The sequence below is a fragment of the Castor canadensis genome, chromosome 7 (genome assembly GCF_047511655.1).
Source record: "Castor canadensis chromosome 7, mCasCan1.hap1v2, whole genome shotgun sequence".
NCBI lineage: Eukaryota > Metazoa > Chordata > Mammalia > Rodentia > Castoridae > Castor > Castor canadensis.
The window spans coordinates 20,241,594-20,258,019 of NC_133392.1; the positions used below are offsets into that span (position 1 = coordinate 20,241,594).

A 16,426-nucleotide genomic window follows, 5' to 3' on the forward strand; every position below is an offset into this window, starting at 1 on the left:
AAATCCCTCTCTGGTTGGCTGTTCTGTCTCCAGTCTCACTTCTAAACCTCTTCTAAGCAAGGTGTGTACAGAAAGACCTTGGGCAAGCAACAGGGTGTTCCAAATACCAACTCTGCTTCATGTTGCTGGTGACCTTGAGCAAGTCGTTTCTCCTGTCTGGACTTCATTCCTTGGCTATAAAATGAGCACATGTGTCTACGGCTTAGACTGCACTCTCTGGAATTAGAGATCTAGGTTGCAAACTCAGCTCTCCCACTTACTTGCCATATGACTTTTTGGAAAGTTACCCAGCATGCCTGTTTCTGGATGACCCCATGTGTAAAATGAGGGTAATAAAATTTCATGTGTCAGACGGTTCTTGTGAAAACTGAAGGAGATAACACATGCTTACCCTCCTACTTAGTATACAGCCAATGCTCAATAAATGGTAGCCAGGACTAATATTATGCAATGCACTTAGTTACTTGATGCTGTGTGCTGGCACCCTCTTCATTTCCCTCTAGACCTTTGCTCAGCCATCCCCAAATGAAAAATCCCCATTTCTGGGTGTGCCAATGGGAGGGCATTTGGGTTAGAGACACATATGTGTGAGCAGCTGCTGCTGTGTCTTTGTAGCCGATCTGATGAAGCCTCCTTTTCCCCCAGAGCAGGACTAGCTCAATTCAACTTCCTAAGGCCCTGTCCCCATACACTGCATCTCCTTCACAGGCACCCAGTCCCTGGGAGCTCTGGCACTCTGACATCCACAATGATATTCTCAAAAGTCTACCTCTGGAAAAAAAAAAAAAGGTCTACCAGTGGAAAAAAATGTTGAATTTGGAGCACACAATTTAAAACAGAGAGAAGAGCTTGATTTAACAATGCTCTTGACACAAGTCTCCCAAAAACAAACAGCCCACTCCTCCACTGGCATTATATATCAACCCACAGAGTATACAGAAAAAAGCAGCAACTCATAGTAGGCACTCACTACATACTTGTCGAATGAATGGATTCATCATAACATGACGCCCATGAAGAAATGTGACCAATTTGAACACTAGTTCCCAACAAAGCCCTCCATTTTAGCATAAGTTGTCCTAGACCCCTACTTTCTAGGCCAGTAACTTCTTTATTTTCAGGATCAACTATTGACACAATGCAGTTTTGACTGGCCAGGCCTGACCCATCATATCCTTGCAGGCCCTGGTCATACTACCCAAGAGCAATCAGAAATGAGTATTTCCAGCTCTTCCCCAAGTCTTTAGAACGTCTGCTATGTGTCCCAGCCTCCAAACCTGCTTACTATGTCATAGCTAGGAAATGCCAAATCTAACCTATGCAGAAATATATATTTAGTGTCTACTGTATGCTCTATGTAACAGGTGACGCATACTGAAATACCGTAGGTGATCTTCCTGCAAGGTAAAGCTAACACACAGGATGCAAGGAGAGCATTTTATGGTATTGGTTGTGAATGCTCAGAAAGTTACTATTAACTGAGCATGTATTATATTTCAGGTTCTTAAAATGTTTAAAACCAGTGATTCATTTAGTTGTTCGGCAATGACCTGAGTGCTGTCCTATCATTATGCCAATTTTACAAAATGGAAATTCAGAGAAGCTAGGTAACTTGTGCTCAACGTCACGTAGCCAGTCAACATAGACTAGGAATTCTGGCTCCTTGTTCCATGTGGACTGCAAAGCTTTCATTCCCTCAAGTACCCTTATTCAAGAAATGGAGTCAAGTGGGTAAAGTAGCTGGGGAGGCTTTTTGGAAGAGGTGGGAGCTGACTTATGTCTTGAAGGACACAGAAACCCCAGGGGATTAAGTAAATGAGGGCATTCTGACAGAGGAAAAAGTGTGAGTCAATGCCTGTAATCCTACCTACTCGAGAGGCAGAGATCAGGAGGTTCAAAGCCAGCCCCAGGCAATTAGTTCTCAAGACATATCTTGAAAAAATCCAACACACAAAAAAAGAGCTGGTGCAGTGGTCCAAGTAGTAAGAATTTACCTAGCAAGTGTAAGGCCCTAAATTCAAACTCCAGTGTCGCCAAAAAAAAAAAAAAAAAAAAAGAGTGAGTCAAGCACAGAGGCATGACTGTGAAGCCTGCACGCTGGTGGACCTGCTGGACAGGAGCAGAAGTTTCATGGCCCCATAGTGGAGATTAAGTCAGGAAAGTAGGGTGGGGCCAAATGACACCACACAGTTGTAACTTCCATTAGCAGTCTCTCCCAGCAGGAGGAAGAGGCTGCCCTTTGGCCTGTCCATGCCCCTAGGAAAACCCCCAATCTCAAACCCAGGTAAGCCCTTCCAGAAAGCAACCCATGGCTTTCTCCTCCCATCTAACCATTCTTCCCTATCTTAAGTTTTGCCTCCAAAGCCGCTACCTCCTTCCTGCCGTCATAACTGCTTCCACTTACCAGTCAACAGCATCCCTTTGTAAATCTCTTCTTCCCTTTCAGTTTTAAGCTTTTCCAAAACAGGGCCTAAATCTTTTTCTAATTATTAGTCTTTAATTGCTACCCTTCCACTGGATTCCACAGGCATATGGGTAATGGTGCCAGAGGTTATTTACATATAATTTCTGAATTTGTGACAACAGGGTCACGGACTTTATGATTAATTGTTCTGAATGCCTTCGGTTTGAGATTGGTAGAGGCTCCTATCAAGTAGCATTTTGGGGAAATGGTACCTGCGTTTTCTAAGGAATCCCTTGCCTACACAGAGAGTATCGTCAACATTGGTGACTTAATGTGAACCCCTCCCTCAAGAAAACTCACCCTATCTACTGGAAATTATTCATTACTGTGGTCAGAGCTTGGTGAACACTGCTAGTATGAAAACCTCAATGAGGCAGTTCTGGCTACAGTGGAAAATAAGGCAAGCTTCTGCCAAGTAAGTACTTTGCAAACAGTAAAAACGGAACGTGTGAACTCGTGACCAGGGCTATTTGGTGCATCTCGGGAAGGTCTCACAGAACCTGAAATGGAGACTCGAAAGCCTACCCTCATCTCCCCGAGGAAGTGCGTCCCTTTAAGAAGAGACAGGACCAGTTGGCTGCACTACAGCTCCCAGAGATTTCCTGGCTTGCATCCTGGCCCCGCCCCCCAGCATCTAGCCTCAGCAACGCATGACGTCAGAAGAGGGTGATGCTGCTGATTGGCTGAAAGATGCAGCTAGGTCAAGTCCAGTCGGAGGAAAGAAGTTTGTCTCCATGTGGAAACCATGTGTCTCAAGCTGGGAGGGGGAGGAGGAGGAGGCAGAGAAACTGAGATCAAGTGATTACAGGGGAACTCGCTGAAATGAAGGCGGGGAGGTTGTGCACCTGAGCCGGCCAGGAATGCCCTTTGCAGTAGTGACCTGAAAAAAAAAAAAAAAACCCTAGACTTGCAAAACAAACAAAACCTCGGCATCCCCCCATCATAATAATTAAAAAGCTAGGGCTCTAGCTTCCTTCCAAAAACCGGGGACCAGGGAAATGCTGGAATTCTATCGGAACGCCCAGATCCTCCTCCCTCCCCCAACAACTGAATGATGTAAGCGTTTCGGAAAGCCGCGCTCTGGAGCAAAACAAGCCCCGCGCGCGCGGAGCGACCCGCAGTGCCCGAGCCCGACGCACGCACGACCCGCCCCCCGACTCGCGTTATTGCTGTGCACACGCGGGCCGCCGTGACGCGCGGGCATTGTGTGCAGCGAGCAGAAAACAACGGCAAGCGCTGCCAGCGCCAAGAAGCGCCCCCAATAAAACGCGACAGATGTAGCGCCCGGCCGTTTTGCGTACGGGGAGACCCAACCCGGGCAGGGGAGGAGGAGAGTGGGGAGAATAAAGTAGCTCCCATGGGCTGCTCCTTTTTGCAGGGGGGAATAATAGAGGGTCTGGTGGGTGGTAGCATAGAGTTTGCTGGTGGGGTCACCTCCGCCTGCATGAGCAGTTGGGTAGGGGGCGATGGCCTGGAGCTGGGTCCCCTGCAGCCAAGCGGGCACGGAGCAGTGCCCCCACACTCTCGGGGAAAGCTGGGGGCCGTTGGCATCACGTCATTTAGAACCGAACAGCAGTAGCGAAAGGGCTAAAAATACTCCGGTGGGGAGCGGGCCGGAGGAGGGGGACTGCGGGGCTGAGGTGCTGATTACGCACACGAAGTTGACTTTGACTGGGGTACTAAGGCTCCCGAGCCCCTCGGCTTCGCTGGCCTCTGGAGCCCCACTCAGCCGCCGGGGGCCCGCCCCGCACAGGGCAGCCCAGCCCGGCGCACCCGGCTCTCTGCTTACGTGACTGGTGGCCACGCCGGATCCCCGGCACGGGGTAAACAAGGAGGTGGCGACGGCCAGGGCGGCGGGGGGGTTGTGCGGGGGTGGGGAAAGGTCTCCGATTGTCTGTTGGTGCGAAGAGGGGGGACCTCGGGACACTGAGGAAGCTCTGGTCGCCTACTTAATACACCTCGCTGGCGGGGGCTGGGGGGGGCGGCAAACCACGATCGCCACATACTGCCAAGGTGCCCTCTTTGGGTGCACCCCCCAGGAAGAGCCGGCGTCACGGGACAGACTCCAGAGACCAGGGACCCGGGAGGGGAAACTAAAGAAATCGCGCCCCTCCCCCCTGCAACAAAAGCAAACACACCAAACAAAACCACGTCTTCACCCAGCTTCCCACCAGCCCTGGCTTTTCAGAAACTAACGTCCAGACGAATGCAGCACCCCCCCGGCCCCCCGATGAATAATCGCACAGCGACTCCGCTGCACAGCCTGCGATGCGCCTCTCTCGCAAACCAGGCACTCGGAGAAAACAGACGAGAAGAGAAAGAAAAGAACGCATCACCGACCTCCCCCAACACAAATCCTTGTTTTGGTCTTACAGCGTCTGCACAATTGCGCTGCCAACACACGGCTGCTTTAACCCTGAAGGCCTGGGGTGTCGGTTAGCAAAGGTGTTTTTGTGTCTGAGGGTTGTTGTTGTGTTGGGGGGGGGATGCAAGATCTGACACGTTGCAATCGGATCTCTCTCTCTCTCTCTCTCTCTCTCTCTCTCTCTCTCTCTCTCATTTATCTTCCTACTTGTTCAGACAGATTAAACACCCCGGTTTCCTCTTTTCTCCTGTCTGTCGGTCTATCTGCCTCGGCCCCTTCTTCCTTCTCAAATCTATTATTCTGAGGCTGGTGCTGGAGACGCCGCACACGCGTGCCCCCGTTAGGGCGCAGAGTCGACTGCCTGGGGAGGGCTGGGGGACTCGGCTGGCAGGGACAAAAATGAGACAAATACAAAAAGGAAGCCAGCCAGGGTGGGGTTCCTATCACCCCCACCCCCCGCCAATGCATCTCCACCTGAAGGGGGGGAATCAACCCAGGAAAGCATTTGCCTTGCTGGCCCTGCGCGCTCACTTGGGAGCTGACTCCTGGAAAATAAAGAAACCGCACACAACAAGCCCACATCTTCTTCCCCAACTATTGTTTCTGCGAGATCCCAAAGTTTCCTTCTAGCCACGTACCCCTCGCCAAGTTTCCCCGGCGGAGGACGGCGGGTCCGAGGCGAGCTGCTGGCGCTGCCTGGTCCCACTGGCTTGTTTCTTTGGGGGAGGGTTTTGGAGACGATGGCACCCCAGGGCAACGGAAGTGCAGAGGGACCGTATCAGGGGACGCGATGGCCTGAGCCCAGTCCTGCTGCGGGAGGGGGGTGGTGGAGTAGACTGTGGGGAGAGCCCGAGCTCGAGCCCTGGCGGTGGAGAGCTGTTCGGTGGCGGTGGTTGTTATTGTTGTTGTGTGTGTCTGTGTGCTTCTTTCTGGAACCCTGGGCTCTGCCTACGTTTCCAACTTTCGGCTACTAATCCCCACCCCACCAAGGAACGAGAGACCAAACAACAACAACAACAACAGCAACACTTGTCTGCCTGAGAATGCTCCGCAAAGAAAAGAAGGGGGGGGGGGGAAAGGAGAAAAAAAAAAAAGGAAGAAAGGCGACCTAGGAGAGATGAGCTCTGGGCTCAGTTGTCAGCAAACAACACTCCCCCGCTCCTCGGCCGGGCTGTCCTCCCAGTCTGCCAGAGACAGACGGACGCACCGACAGGCCCCCTCTTCCCCTCGCCGTCTTTGTTACATCTTTAGCAGCTTTCTGCGTGCGTGTCCTTTCTCCGGTGTCATCGGCTTTCCTGCCGAGGGTTGATGTGTTTGTTGGGGAAAGGGGGGGGGGGTGCGGACCGAGCAGGGGACAGGGGTCGCCCGAGTGGGGGAGAAAGAAAGAGCTGGGCGCCGAGGAGCTGCCGAGGGCCCCCAAACTTACTTTTGTTTTCTTTCTCGATTTGCTCCAGGTAGCTGGCGGCCTCGAGCAGAATCTGCACGTTCTGCAGAAAAGTGTTGATGTGCTTCTCCATCGAGTTCTCGCTGGTGTTGAAAATATCCGAGAAGGGACACCGGGGCTTGGCCCCCGCCGGCTCCTCGGGCTGGGCCGGGGGCTGGGGCGCGGCGGCGGCCGGGGGCACGGCCGGGGGCGCGGCGGGGACCAGTCCCGCGCCCTCGCCGCGCGCCTCTTTGCGCGGCCGCCCGCGTTTGCCCATGGAGGGACAGGGGTCCGCCGAGCTCGTCCTCGTACGGGGCTGCGCGGCCGGCCGAGCTCCGGGCCCCCAGGGAGACCCGGCCTGCTGGAGCGGAGGAGGCGCCGGGGTGAGGAGCCGACCTGACTTCCCGAGCCTCGCTGCGTGGAGTTGTGTGTGTGTGCGTGCGTGAGAGTGTGTGTCGGTCTCGCTGTGGGTCTGTGTGTATGGGAGATTGAATGAACCTACAGGACAGACGGAGGCATTCTGGCGCCTGGGTCCTAGTGCGAGCCTGTCGCCATCTGACCGGTCAAAATAAAAGGTGGAGACTAGGAGGCAGGGACCGCCCCTTGCCCGTCCCCACACCCTTCCCCGCCTCTCCCCAAATCTTAGCACCCTATAGAGCACTGTATTTTATAAACCGAATGGAAAAAATACTAGATGTCTCTGGGTGCATAAAAACAATTTATTTCTTAACGGAAAAATAACACCTGGGAAAGCGTCCAACACAATGCTGCCACATAGTAGGTCTCAAAAAATGATAGCTGCTGTGGCTTCCCCTTTTTTTTTTTTTTTTTAATGAAAGCCCAACTCACGGTAGGCTGAGTTCGAGGCCAGACTGTGCTACATGGTGAGACCCATTCTCAAACTTAAACAAACAATAAAAGCCAAATTCGGGTGGGAAAAATAGAACCATCACAGGTAGCCAGGAACTCCTTCCCCCAACACAAACATTTGTACACACACACACACACACACACACACCCTGTGCTGTGTTGGCCTTCACATAGCCAAATGAAATCCCCAGGCTGCCCAAGTCCGGGTTACCGATTTACTCGCTCCTTCTTTGCAACCCTTCAAATGCAAAGTTATTTTCCAGGAAGGGGAGGAGATGTAAGCATCTCTCTCCACACTACTCCTCTCAGCCTTGGTCCAGCTGTGCAAAGCTCACATCAGGGAGCCTCACAACCAAGACTCTTTCATTTGACAGAGGGCCTCAAAGGCAGAACTGGCAGCCCAGGAACAACCTCTCCTCCCCTCTCCCCCGACCCCTCCAGGGAATCCCAGCTTTGGATATGAAGACCCTTACTCCAATTGACATGTTTTTACTGCTGCTGCTGTCAGCAACTCTATATGCTTTCCAGGCCTGAGAGGTGCAGTGGGAGACACTGGGATACCTGAGGGCTGTTCTGGGGTGCCACAGAAAAGAGTTCGAATCCCAAATCTGCTGCATGCAGATTGTGTGAGCCAGCAGTGGGCAAATCCCTTAGCCTCTCTTGCCTAACTTTCCAAATCCTTTGAAACCTCTGATAAGATCTTGTGTGGATTAAATCATATCTACACCTAACACATTTGGGTCCCTAGTAAGAATTTATTTATTTATTTATTTATTTTGCAGTACTGATGATCAAAGCCAGGAACTTGTGCAAACACTCTATCTCTGAGTTCCATCCCAAGTGCCATAATAGGATCTTTCAGCCAGATCCTTTGTCCCTTACTCTGATTCTAAGGGAGGAATGAAGTGAACAAGACTTTTCATTGAAACAAATCTCTACAAGACCATCCAAATCTGTCCCCTTGAAAGCCACCTGGACTTTTCCTCCAGGGAAAGTACTTACATAAAGGACACAGAGAATGCTGCCCCCTGGAGTTGTGTGCTGTAGCCACCCTGCTCAGAGGCAGCTTCATACACATTTGTCACAAAGACTTACTGGAAATGGAAACTACTTGAGAAAAGGAAAGAGAGTACGTTTCTTTCTAAAATATTCCAGGAAGCTTACAGAGTATGTGTGAAGGCCAGCACAGAGCCTGCAAGAAAGCCTTGGCACACTCTTAAAAATGTAATAACCTGGGCTGGAGATGTCGCTTAGTGATAGAGCACTTGCCTAGCATGTAACACACACACACACACACACACACACACACACACACACGCACACACACAGAGGTTAAAAAAGTAACAATCTACTGCTGATATGACAGGAACAACCAGCAACTAGCATTTTAAACCCAATCTATTGGGCTGGGGGGCGTGGCTCAAGTGGTATAGCTGCTTCTTTGCAAGCATGAAGCCCTGAGTTCAAGGCCTCCAGTGCAACAATTTTTTTTTTAATCCAGTGTATTCGGGTTTGTACCACAATACAATCGTTATACACACACTCTTAGGTCATTTTTCATCTTGTGACAGATTTTGCATGATTGATCTCTGTATCCTTCGGCCAGGGTCAAGTAGAAGCTTCTGAGAGTCATGAAATGAAAGGTCATTTATTCTATTATCAGCACAATTACTAACTTTTTGTGTCTATCAGAACCGCAACCTGAACTATTCATGTTTAAATGTCCACAAATATCTAAGGACTTCAGTAAGGCTTGGTGAATGCCCAATTTCAAACAAGTTTTATTCGACGCCATTTTGCAAAAACTGGTGCTTATATGAAACAGTTCTGACCTTCCTTTCCCCAAATGAAAATGATACAACAAGCCCAACTAGTTCAGAGAAAATCCTTGGTTTCTCTTTAATTCTCCAGTGGTGGGACGAGTCACATATACAGTACTACAAACCACATGCATGTACGTGAGACAGACACACCCCACACAAAAGTGCTGGAGCAGGGGAAGAGCGTCTTGTAATTATTTATTTATCCTTGTTCCATCTCTCATAGGTCTGTGAGTTTCAGAAAGCCCAGTGGGAATCTTCAGGCTGGCCCACGAATCTGACCAAAGCCAAAATAAACAATGGCTTGAAGAAAATCTACAAAAAAGTGCTGATTTGCACTATTCCCACAGTCGGCCACAGCCCCCACCATCATTCCCATGGAAAACACCACTGCCTGTGCCAAATCAAGTCTTCCCCCATCATAGGGACATTGTTTTTTGTTATTATGTGAGTTCTTACCATCAGACAATGGCACCACAAGAGACACAGTGGAGGCAGGAGAAATGCCTTTTTGTTTTACAAAGTCTTTGCGATTGTGCCCCCAGCGTCTTGCATAAGGTTTACTTGTATATATTCATTTTGGTAACATGTATGTGGAACAATGAACGTGCCAAGCTAAAGCCTGAAGCCCCTTCCTTATTTTTTTCAAAGCCCATCAAGTGTTAAATCATATTAGCGTCGCATTGCTCCCTTTCCTTCTCTCCCCCAATTAACAGATTTCTCTAATAAAGTTTGGCCCCAACAGCAAGCGTGGTATTTCAGGGCTTATATCATAGGACAGGCATCCTGGATGCCGGGTTACAAGCTCAGCTCCATTCCAGATTAGCTTTGCTTCCCAGGAGGATCCATTCAAGTCCTCCTCCCTTTCTGTAGGGCTTTGATTCCCGAAGTACACAGGCCTCCTTGGGAACTTGCTGGGAATATCTGCTCAGAACAGGTAGGGGATGGGAATACAGCCACCCTGAGAAGAAGGTGTGTGAACTCTGAAAGAAAAGCAGAAATACCCCATGAGGTCAACTACAGCTCTCCCGGGTGGCCCAGCATAAGGGACGCTTGCACAGTATGGGTCTTGTTTTCCCATCCTTCTGTGTGTTTGTTTGGCTTATTTGGTAATATTTTTCCATCAACTTTGTTTGCATATTAAAGCAAGATTGTTCTCTCCTTTATTTACCCCCTCTCTGTCTGAGACATTCTATACTCTTACATCAAAGGAGTTGTTTTGCCTGTAATTATGTCTTTATGTACATAGAGGATGGTTAATTACTGAGATGGCAACACAAGAGTTGCCACTGAGACCTCCCCATCTTGCATGAGGATGGATGCTCTTTCTTCTCTCATGGACCACTTGGGCTCCTTAGCCCTGCTCTTTCTCCCTCATCCATTCTTCCCTGCTAACCCTTCCAGCCTGTCTGTCACTCCAACTTCTGGCTTTTCCTTATGTTGTTAGAATGTCCTAGTCAGATTCTTCTCTGCTCTTTGCCCTGTGGTCTTTGTACTCAGACTTGGTAAACACCATCAAGAGATCTTCTGTCCCTTGGGTTGTTACCTGAGTCCTAATCTCCAAAGTTTTCCTAGCCACACTTTTCCTGGGCACTTTTCCCTTTGGGAAGGAATCACCCAGCAGCAAGCTGAGCAAGCTACTCCAGTTTGGGGGTCTTGGTAGGGCATGCCCTACCAAGGGATGGCCAGAAATAGAGTGTTAGGGAGTGTGAGATACAAACAGAAGGAGAACCATGAGACTCCTCCCTCCCCTTGGCATAAAAGTGCTGACTGGCATCCTTCAACCACTCCCCATGCCCCCATCCCCTCCCACACTCACCAGTGGGTATGGACACGGGCAGAGGAAAAAGAATCTCTGCCCTACACTGGAGCTTACTGGGTATCACCTGCAACTAGGACATTATCTCTACTCTCTTGGATTCTGCAACTTTGTCCTAGTGGCCCGTCCCAGCTCAGCTGAGTCCTGGGTTTCTCCTATCCAACGCCCAGTACTTCCAGGGTTTATCAGACTATGAGCACATCAAAAGTCAAGGTGTACACCTGGCTCCCCAGCCCTGCACTGAGCACAGCACATGCATGGCACAAAACAGGGACTTAAGTCATGAAGAATGAAGACATGAATGTCCTTTCCTGCTTGCCGGAAGCCTTGGTCTTGGCTCTTCATGGCTTCCTTGCTCCAGTGTGCAAGAAGAGGCATTTGACAGTCTGCAAAACTATTCCTGCGTCACTCACATTAAAGTTTAAATACTTGAATCTTGTCTTTGTGGAGATGCCAGAAAGCCATTGAAGCCAGATGGTTGAGGTTCTGCTACCACAAAGCAGAGGCTCGGCTGTCCTTTCCCTGTCCTTTTTGTCGGTAACAGATCTGGTGGCAAGATGGGATTCCTCTGTAATAAGATGCCTCTGATGCAGGATTTGAAAAAATCACCAGGTCATGAAGGCTGTGGCCTGAGCCCAAACTGGGAAGAGATTTCCCACATCTCCACATTCCAGGTCTCTTCAGTTTTCCAGGCTCTCACTTTCTTTAACATCTCCATGTTTAAAAAAAATAATTCACCAAAAGATTCTATTTTTTTGTACATCGAGGTATCAGTGACTGACACTAGCTTAAATATGATTCTTCCCAGAGACATTTGAAATTAAAGATGGCTAATTCCTTAAGCTAATGGAAGAATGGTAAAGATTAGGCATTGGGAGATGCAGGTGGTAAAAGGTCTTCCTCCCGGTCATCAACTGTCTGCACTTGTATAAGTCACTTAACCTGTCAGAGCCTCAGTCTTCTCATCTGCAAAGAGGGAAGAACAATGTCTGTCTTGATGAAAGGGTATATATGAAGGAATTTTAGAAACTGCAAAGCGTTGTGTGCATGTTGGGGGAGTATTAGGCTGTGAGGGTCTGGAAGACTTTCAGGGAAAACAAAAACCAAAAATGACAACAAGGTGGGAACAAGAGTTAGAAGACCAGTGTTTAGAACAGCTCTTCCATGGCACCACTGTGTCATGGAGCGTTCCATTAGCTCAGAAACTACCTTGTTCCACCATTCCAAAAAGCTTCATTAATTCATCTTCCCTGTGTTCATCAATCACAGCTTAGGATGCGTCCATCGGGCTTTGGGTCAGCATGAGAAGACCTCTGTGACCACACATTACTAGAAAATTCTAGACAATAGCAAACTAACTGGCATTTTAGATCACCCCATCTGCCATACCTCTGGGAAAAGCCTGTTTCTCATTGGCTCTTTTTTGAAAAACAAAGTAAAACAAGAAAGTTGGAGGAGACTCATTCCTGTCTTTGATATCTGGGATCCCAGGACCCAGGATTATGAGCTACTGAGATGAAGAATCTGAAAATGGCCTCCCATGTTGGAGGTACACAAAATCCGTTGCTCCTAGTCCCTGGTCTTTAATCTAGACACCTGCCCACCACCTGCCTTCTCTCCCTCTGAAGCCTAAAGCCTATTTTCTCTCTCTCTCTTACTCCCTCTCTCTCTGTCTCTCTCTCTCTCTGAAGTGGGTAACTTATCTGGGATAGCAGATTCATGAGCATAGGCTCAGCGTGCACATTATTTCATTCCATCAGAAGACACTGAGGGTCTTCCCAGTGCCGGATTCTCATTTTAGGGATAGGGACACAGTGGTGAGCAAATAGCTGAAACTGCCTACCTTCACAGACACATACAGATAGACACATAGGCACACACATGAACATCAGGGTGGCACTTTTGACTCCTGTGTCTTTCAGACAAGGAAATTTTAACTCCACATTAAGGTCCAAGTAGAAGGGTTCACACAGAATGGCTAAGAGGTCCTCTCATGCGTCACAGGAATAGACATGAAACAGATTTGCCTTCATCCTTTCCTCTTCTCTCTTCTTGCTTGTATCTGAAATTAACTTTTGGGCTGGAGGCGTAGCTCAAGTAGCATAGCACCTGCCTAGCAAGCATAAGGCCCTGAGTTTAAACCCCAGTACCAACGAATAAAAGAAAGATTTAACTTTTGTTTGCAAGCAACTGATCCTTTGAATGTTTCTACAATAGGAAGGCACGCTATGTTATGTATCAGAACAATTTTTTTTCTGCTCTGGGGATCAAACCCAGGGCCTCAGGCATGCTAAGCAAATGCTCTACTACTGAACCACACCTCTAGCCCGTAAATAGTTAAATGAGAGAGAAAATGTCATCTGCCATTCTAATTCACAAAGGTCCAGAGATCTCAGATATGTGTGCCTTGCCAAAAGTCATGTCAAAGCAACTGTCTGAAATTATAACCTACCTGGAAAAGTCAGAAACATAATCAGAGGCTATTTCCATATAACCGCACTGGAAAAGCACCCATCCCAGACAGGCAGGCACAGGAGAAGAACTCGCTGATTCTTAGGGATCTGCCCTCGACTTTTGATACTTAATTGCATTATTGTTAAAGTAAAATCGCGTTGAAAATCCCAAACACAGAGGCTGGAATTGGGAAATTTTTCTACACTTCCTGGTTCACTTTTCAAAGTCTTCAGAGAATTGAGCTCTATCAAAACTTAGACTGAACCAATATTAAGAAAAATATGTTCCTATCATGTAAATTTTAATCTTATATCTTTTGTACACAAACACGTTTGAGGCCATTGTAAATATATGCAATTTAGTCTCATAGTGTGTGTGTGTGCCTTTCTTCTTTTCATTTTTGAGACAGGGTCTCACTATATAGCCAAGGTTGCCCTTGAACTCATGATCCTTCTGCCTCAGACTCCTGAGTGCTGGGATTAAGTTAGGCACCACAATACCTGGGCCATATTGTTTTAAAGATACTGTAATCAGGGCTGGGGTTTTAACTCGGTAGAGCACTTGCCTAGCAGGTGCGAGGTCCTGGATTCAATCCTCAACATGACAAAAAAAAAAATACTGTGATTATAAAGGCTAATATTCATAGAATGCATAACATATTCCAGGCTCTGTTTTCCATACACCATTTGACATCAGCCTCATAGTCAATCCATGGGCGATTATCATCACCCCCATTTCACAGATGAAGAAATGGAGATTGAGAAAAAAATAAGTTCCTTGACCCATATATGTCAAATGAGGTTACGTCTATAAAATGCTTAGCACACTGCCTGTCACAGATGAGGCATTCAGTAAGTGCTTTGTTGTGACTTGGTTGCCTACCTTTCCCAGAAGCTCCTGCAGTTCTTCTTTCTCCACGGCTTGCAGAAAAAAGAAAACAGGGGCCATTGGTTCCTGTGAGTGGGACTGTAGTGTGCGTACTCTGGTGTGCCCCCGAGGAGTCCCTCTGCTGAACAGAACATAGGCTTGGGACCTACCTTTGGGGTTTTGGGGGGAAACCAAAACATCGGCCATGCCTGTTAAGACAGGATTGCTCATAGCATAAAGGAAAAGGTTGAGATGGGAAAAGGGGATCTAAATCTGTGAATTCCAGTTGTAAGTTTGCCAAGTAACTGATTGTGACTTTTGGCAGGTCACTGTACCTCCCAGGGTTCTATTTCTAGAATCATCTGTAAAATGGGAACAGCCAGATGATCACTTTCATCCACAGTTCTTCGGTCAGCTCATTTATTGAAATTCTGGCCTTGACTCCACAGCCATCCTCTCGGGAGAATTATGACTCTTTTTCTCTGTTCCCAGGATTCTGAAGCAGAGTATCAGTGCTCACATAGGGTGGAGAGCTTTGCTTTGAGAGTTGTGGGTTTTCTACCTTCCCTTCAGGTACATGCGTACCTGAAGAAAGCACAAAGTAGCATCTTTAAGTTATATTTCCCCTTCAAATAATGTAGGGAAACTTGTACTCATTCTTCCTTTTGCCTTAATTCTAGACTGACTTAAACTCACAATACTGACCATTGTCAAGTCCATAGGTACAAATGGAACTGAGATTTGAAAGGGCTATTTTGAGGGTGTCATTCAAAAGCTGAATCCCCACCCCTTTCACCAGAACACCCTGTATGCACCTGTTCTTTTTCTCTTAGGTAATCCTTTCCTAATCCTTTTTCAAATTTTGCCTGCCATTGAGAGTCCACTGCTGTTGTCATTTTTGAAGGACAAACCTGTTTTTCAAGTGATAATTGAATTGGCCATCTGTCTCCATTAGCCACCCCCCGCAAACTTCTTTCTCCAAATCCCCAAGCAACTGAAGTAACAGTGCAATAAAAGACCACATTTTGTCTGATTGCAACAGATAGCATTTGTCCATATTTGTTCAATATCAGGGTGGGCCTAAGAACAAACTAGGAACCAACAGAAAAGTCTCATTGCCCTTCCAAAAGTTTTCCCACCACAGGACTCAGAACTGAGAAGCAGCTGCCTCTTGCCTCTGGTGAAGAAAATCATTTTCATAGGCTGCATTCTCTTAACAAGGAGACGTAGTTGGCTAACATTCATGCTGATGGGTATTCTGAGAAAATGCCTGTCTCCATCAGGACTTGCAGCAAAGTCCCAGTCAAAGTGGTTGTGAACTCCTTTTGAAACTGTACAGGAAATCTCTGAGAAACACAGTTAAAAAGACTTTCATTCAAAGAAAACACCTTCTTTGTTGGTAATACCCAGAGATTTATTTCTGATTTGTTTTTTTGTAACTCACCTTTGCTGAAAGAAACACAATGGGAATTTAGGTAGTGTCACTAGAAGATCAAACCCAGAAGGTGAGAGTAGAGTTGCAGATGATTAATTTGGGGGACATCATCAGCCATTACTCAGAGATTTGGCATGGTAAAACAAGAACCAACAGCTGGCCATGGTGGTGTTTTTAGGACAGTCGTTCTGAGCATAACACTGTCTTCCCCCTTTGAGCTCTCAAGATTTAATACTATTTGATGGGGTTAATTTTACTGTGATAACAGATTTATCCAGAAAGGATACTCCAATTATTCAGGCCTGCTTATTTTCTCTGGAAAGATCGGACCCAAAATATCTCCTGAAGACATTCTCTTAGCAAAGGACTTTGAACGCTTAAAAATGTTGATGAGCTATGCTAAGAATTGGAATGATACTGAAATTCCAGTGGGTTTTTGCTTTGGTTAAGAGGTACAAATAAAAACAGAGAGGAAAGAGCTTCCACTTCCAGGAATATGAGATAGGCATACTTTTATCCATTCCTTCCAAGCACAACCGAAATCTTTGGACATTACATATAAAACAAACATGAGAAGTCTTGGAAAGGAGGAAAGGAAGCTCTTGTCAAGGGAGCTCAGGACACAAAGAACAACACAGTGGTGGATTCCCTGGATTTTATTTTTGCCTTATATATTCCAGACATGGAGAAGCTAGCAACTTGGACAAACCAGCAACCACAGACAAAAAAAAGGCACAACAAAATCTTGCTCTCAAGAAAAGGACAACCTAGCAAGACAAAACGCTTTTAGATAATAACCATAGCCAAACATCACAGAAAAACTAATTTCACCTATATTCTCACAAGAAAAGATCAACAGTGGAGCCTTGTCTACCCAGTCTCTAACAAGGTTCCCCAACACCAGAATGA

The 16,426-nt window shown here is 47.4% G+C and overlaps 1 protein-coding gene across 2 annotated transcripts in view; it reads right to left on the reverse strand.

Moving 5' to 3' along the window:
• Nucleotides 1-6,775, reverse strand: part of Mxi1 (MAX interactor 1, dimerization protein) — a 74,313-nt gene extending 67,538 nt beyond the window's left edge. The window contains exon 1 of one of the 2 annotated variants that reach the window (XM_020183092.2): nt 6,256-6,775. In XM_020183092.2, the coding sequence (XP_020038681.1) occupies nt 6,256-6,529 (274 nt within the window). In that variant the 5' untranslated portion in view covers nt 6,530-6,775. Of the gene's footprint in view, nt 1-5,467; nt 5,487-6,255 lie in introns of those variants that run through there. The other variant, XM_074078335.1, reaches the window with a different exon arrangement.
• Between the last annotated feature and the right edge of the window lie 9,651 nt (nt 6,776-16,426).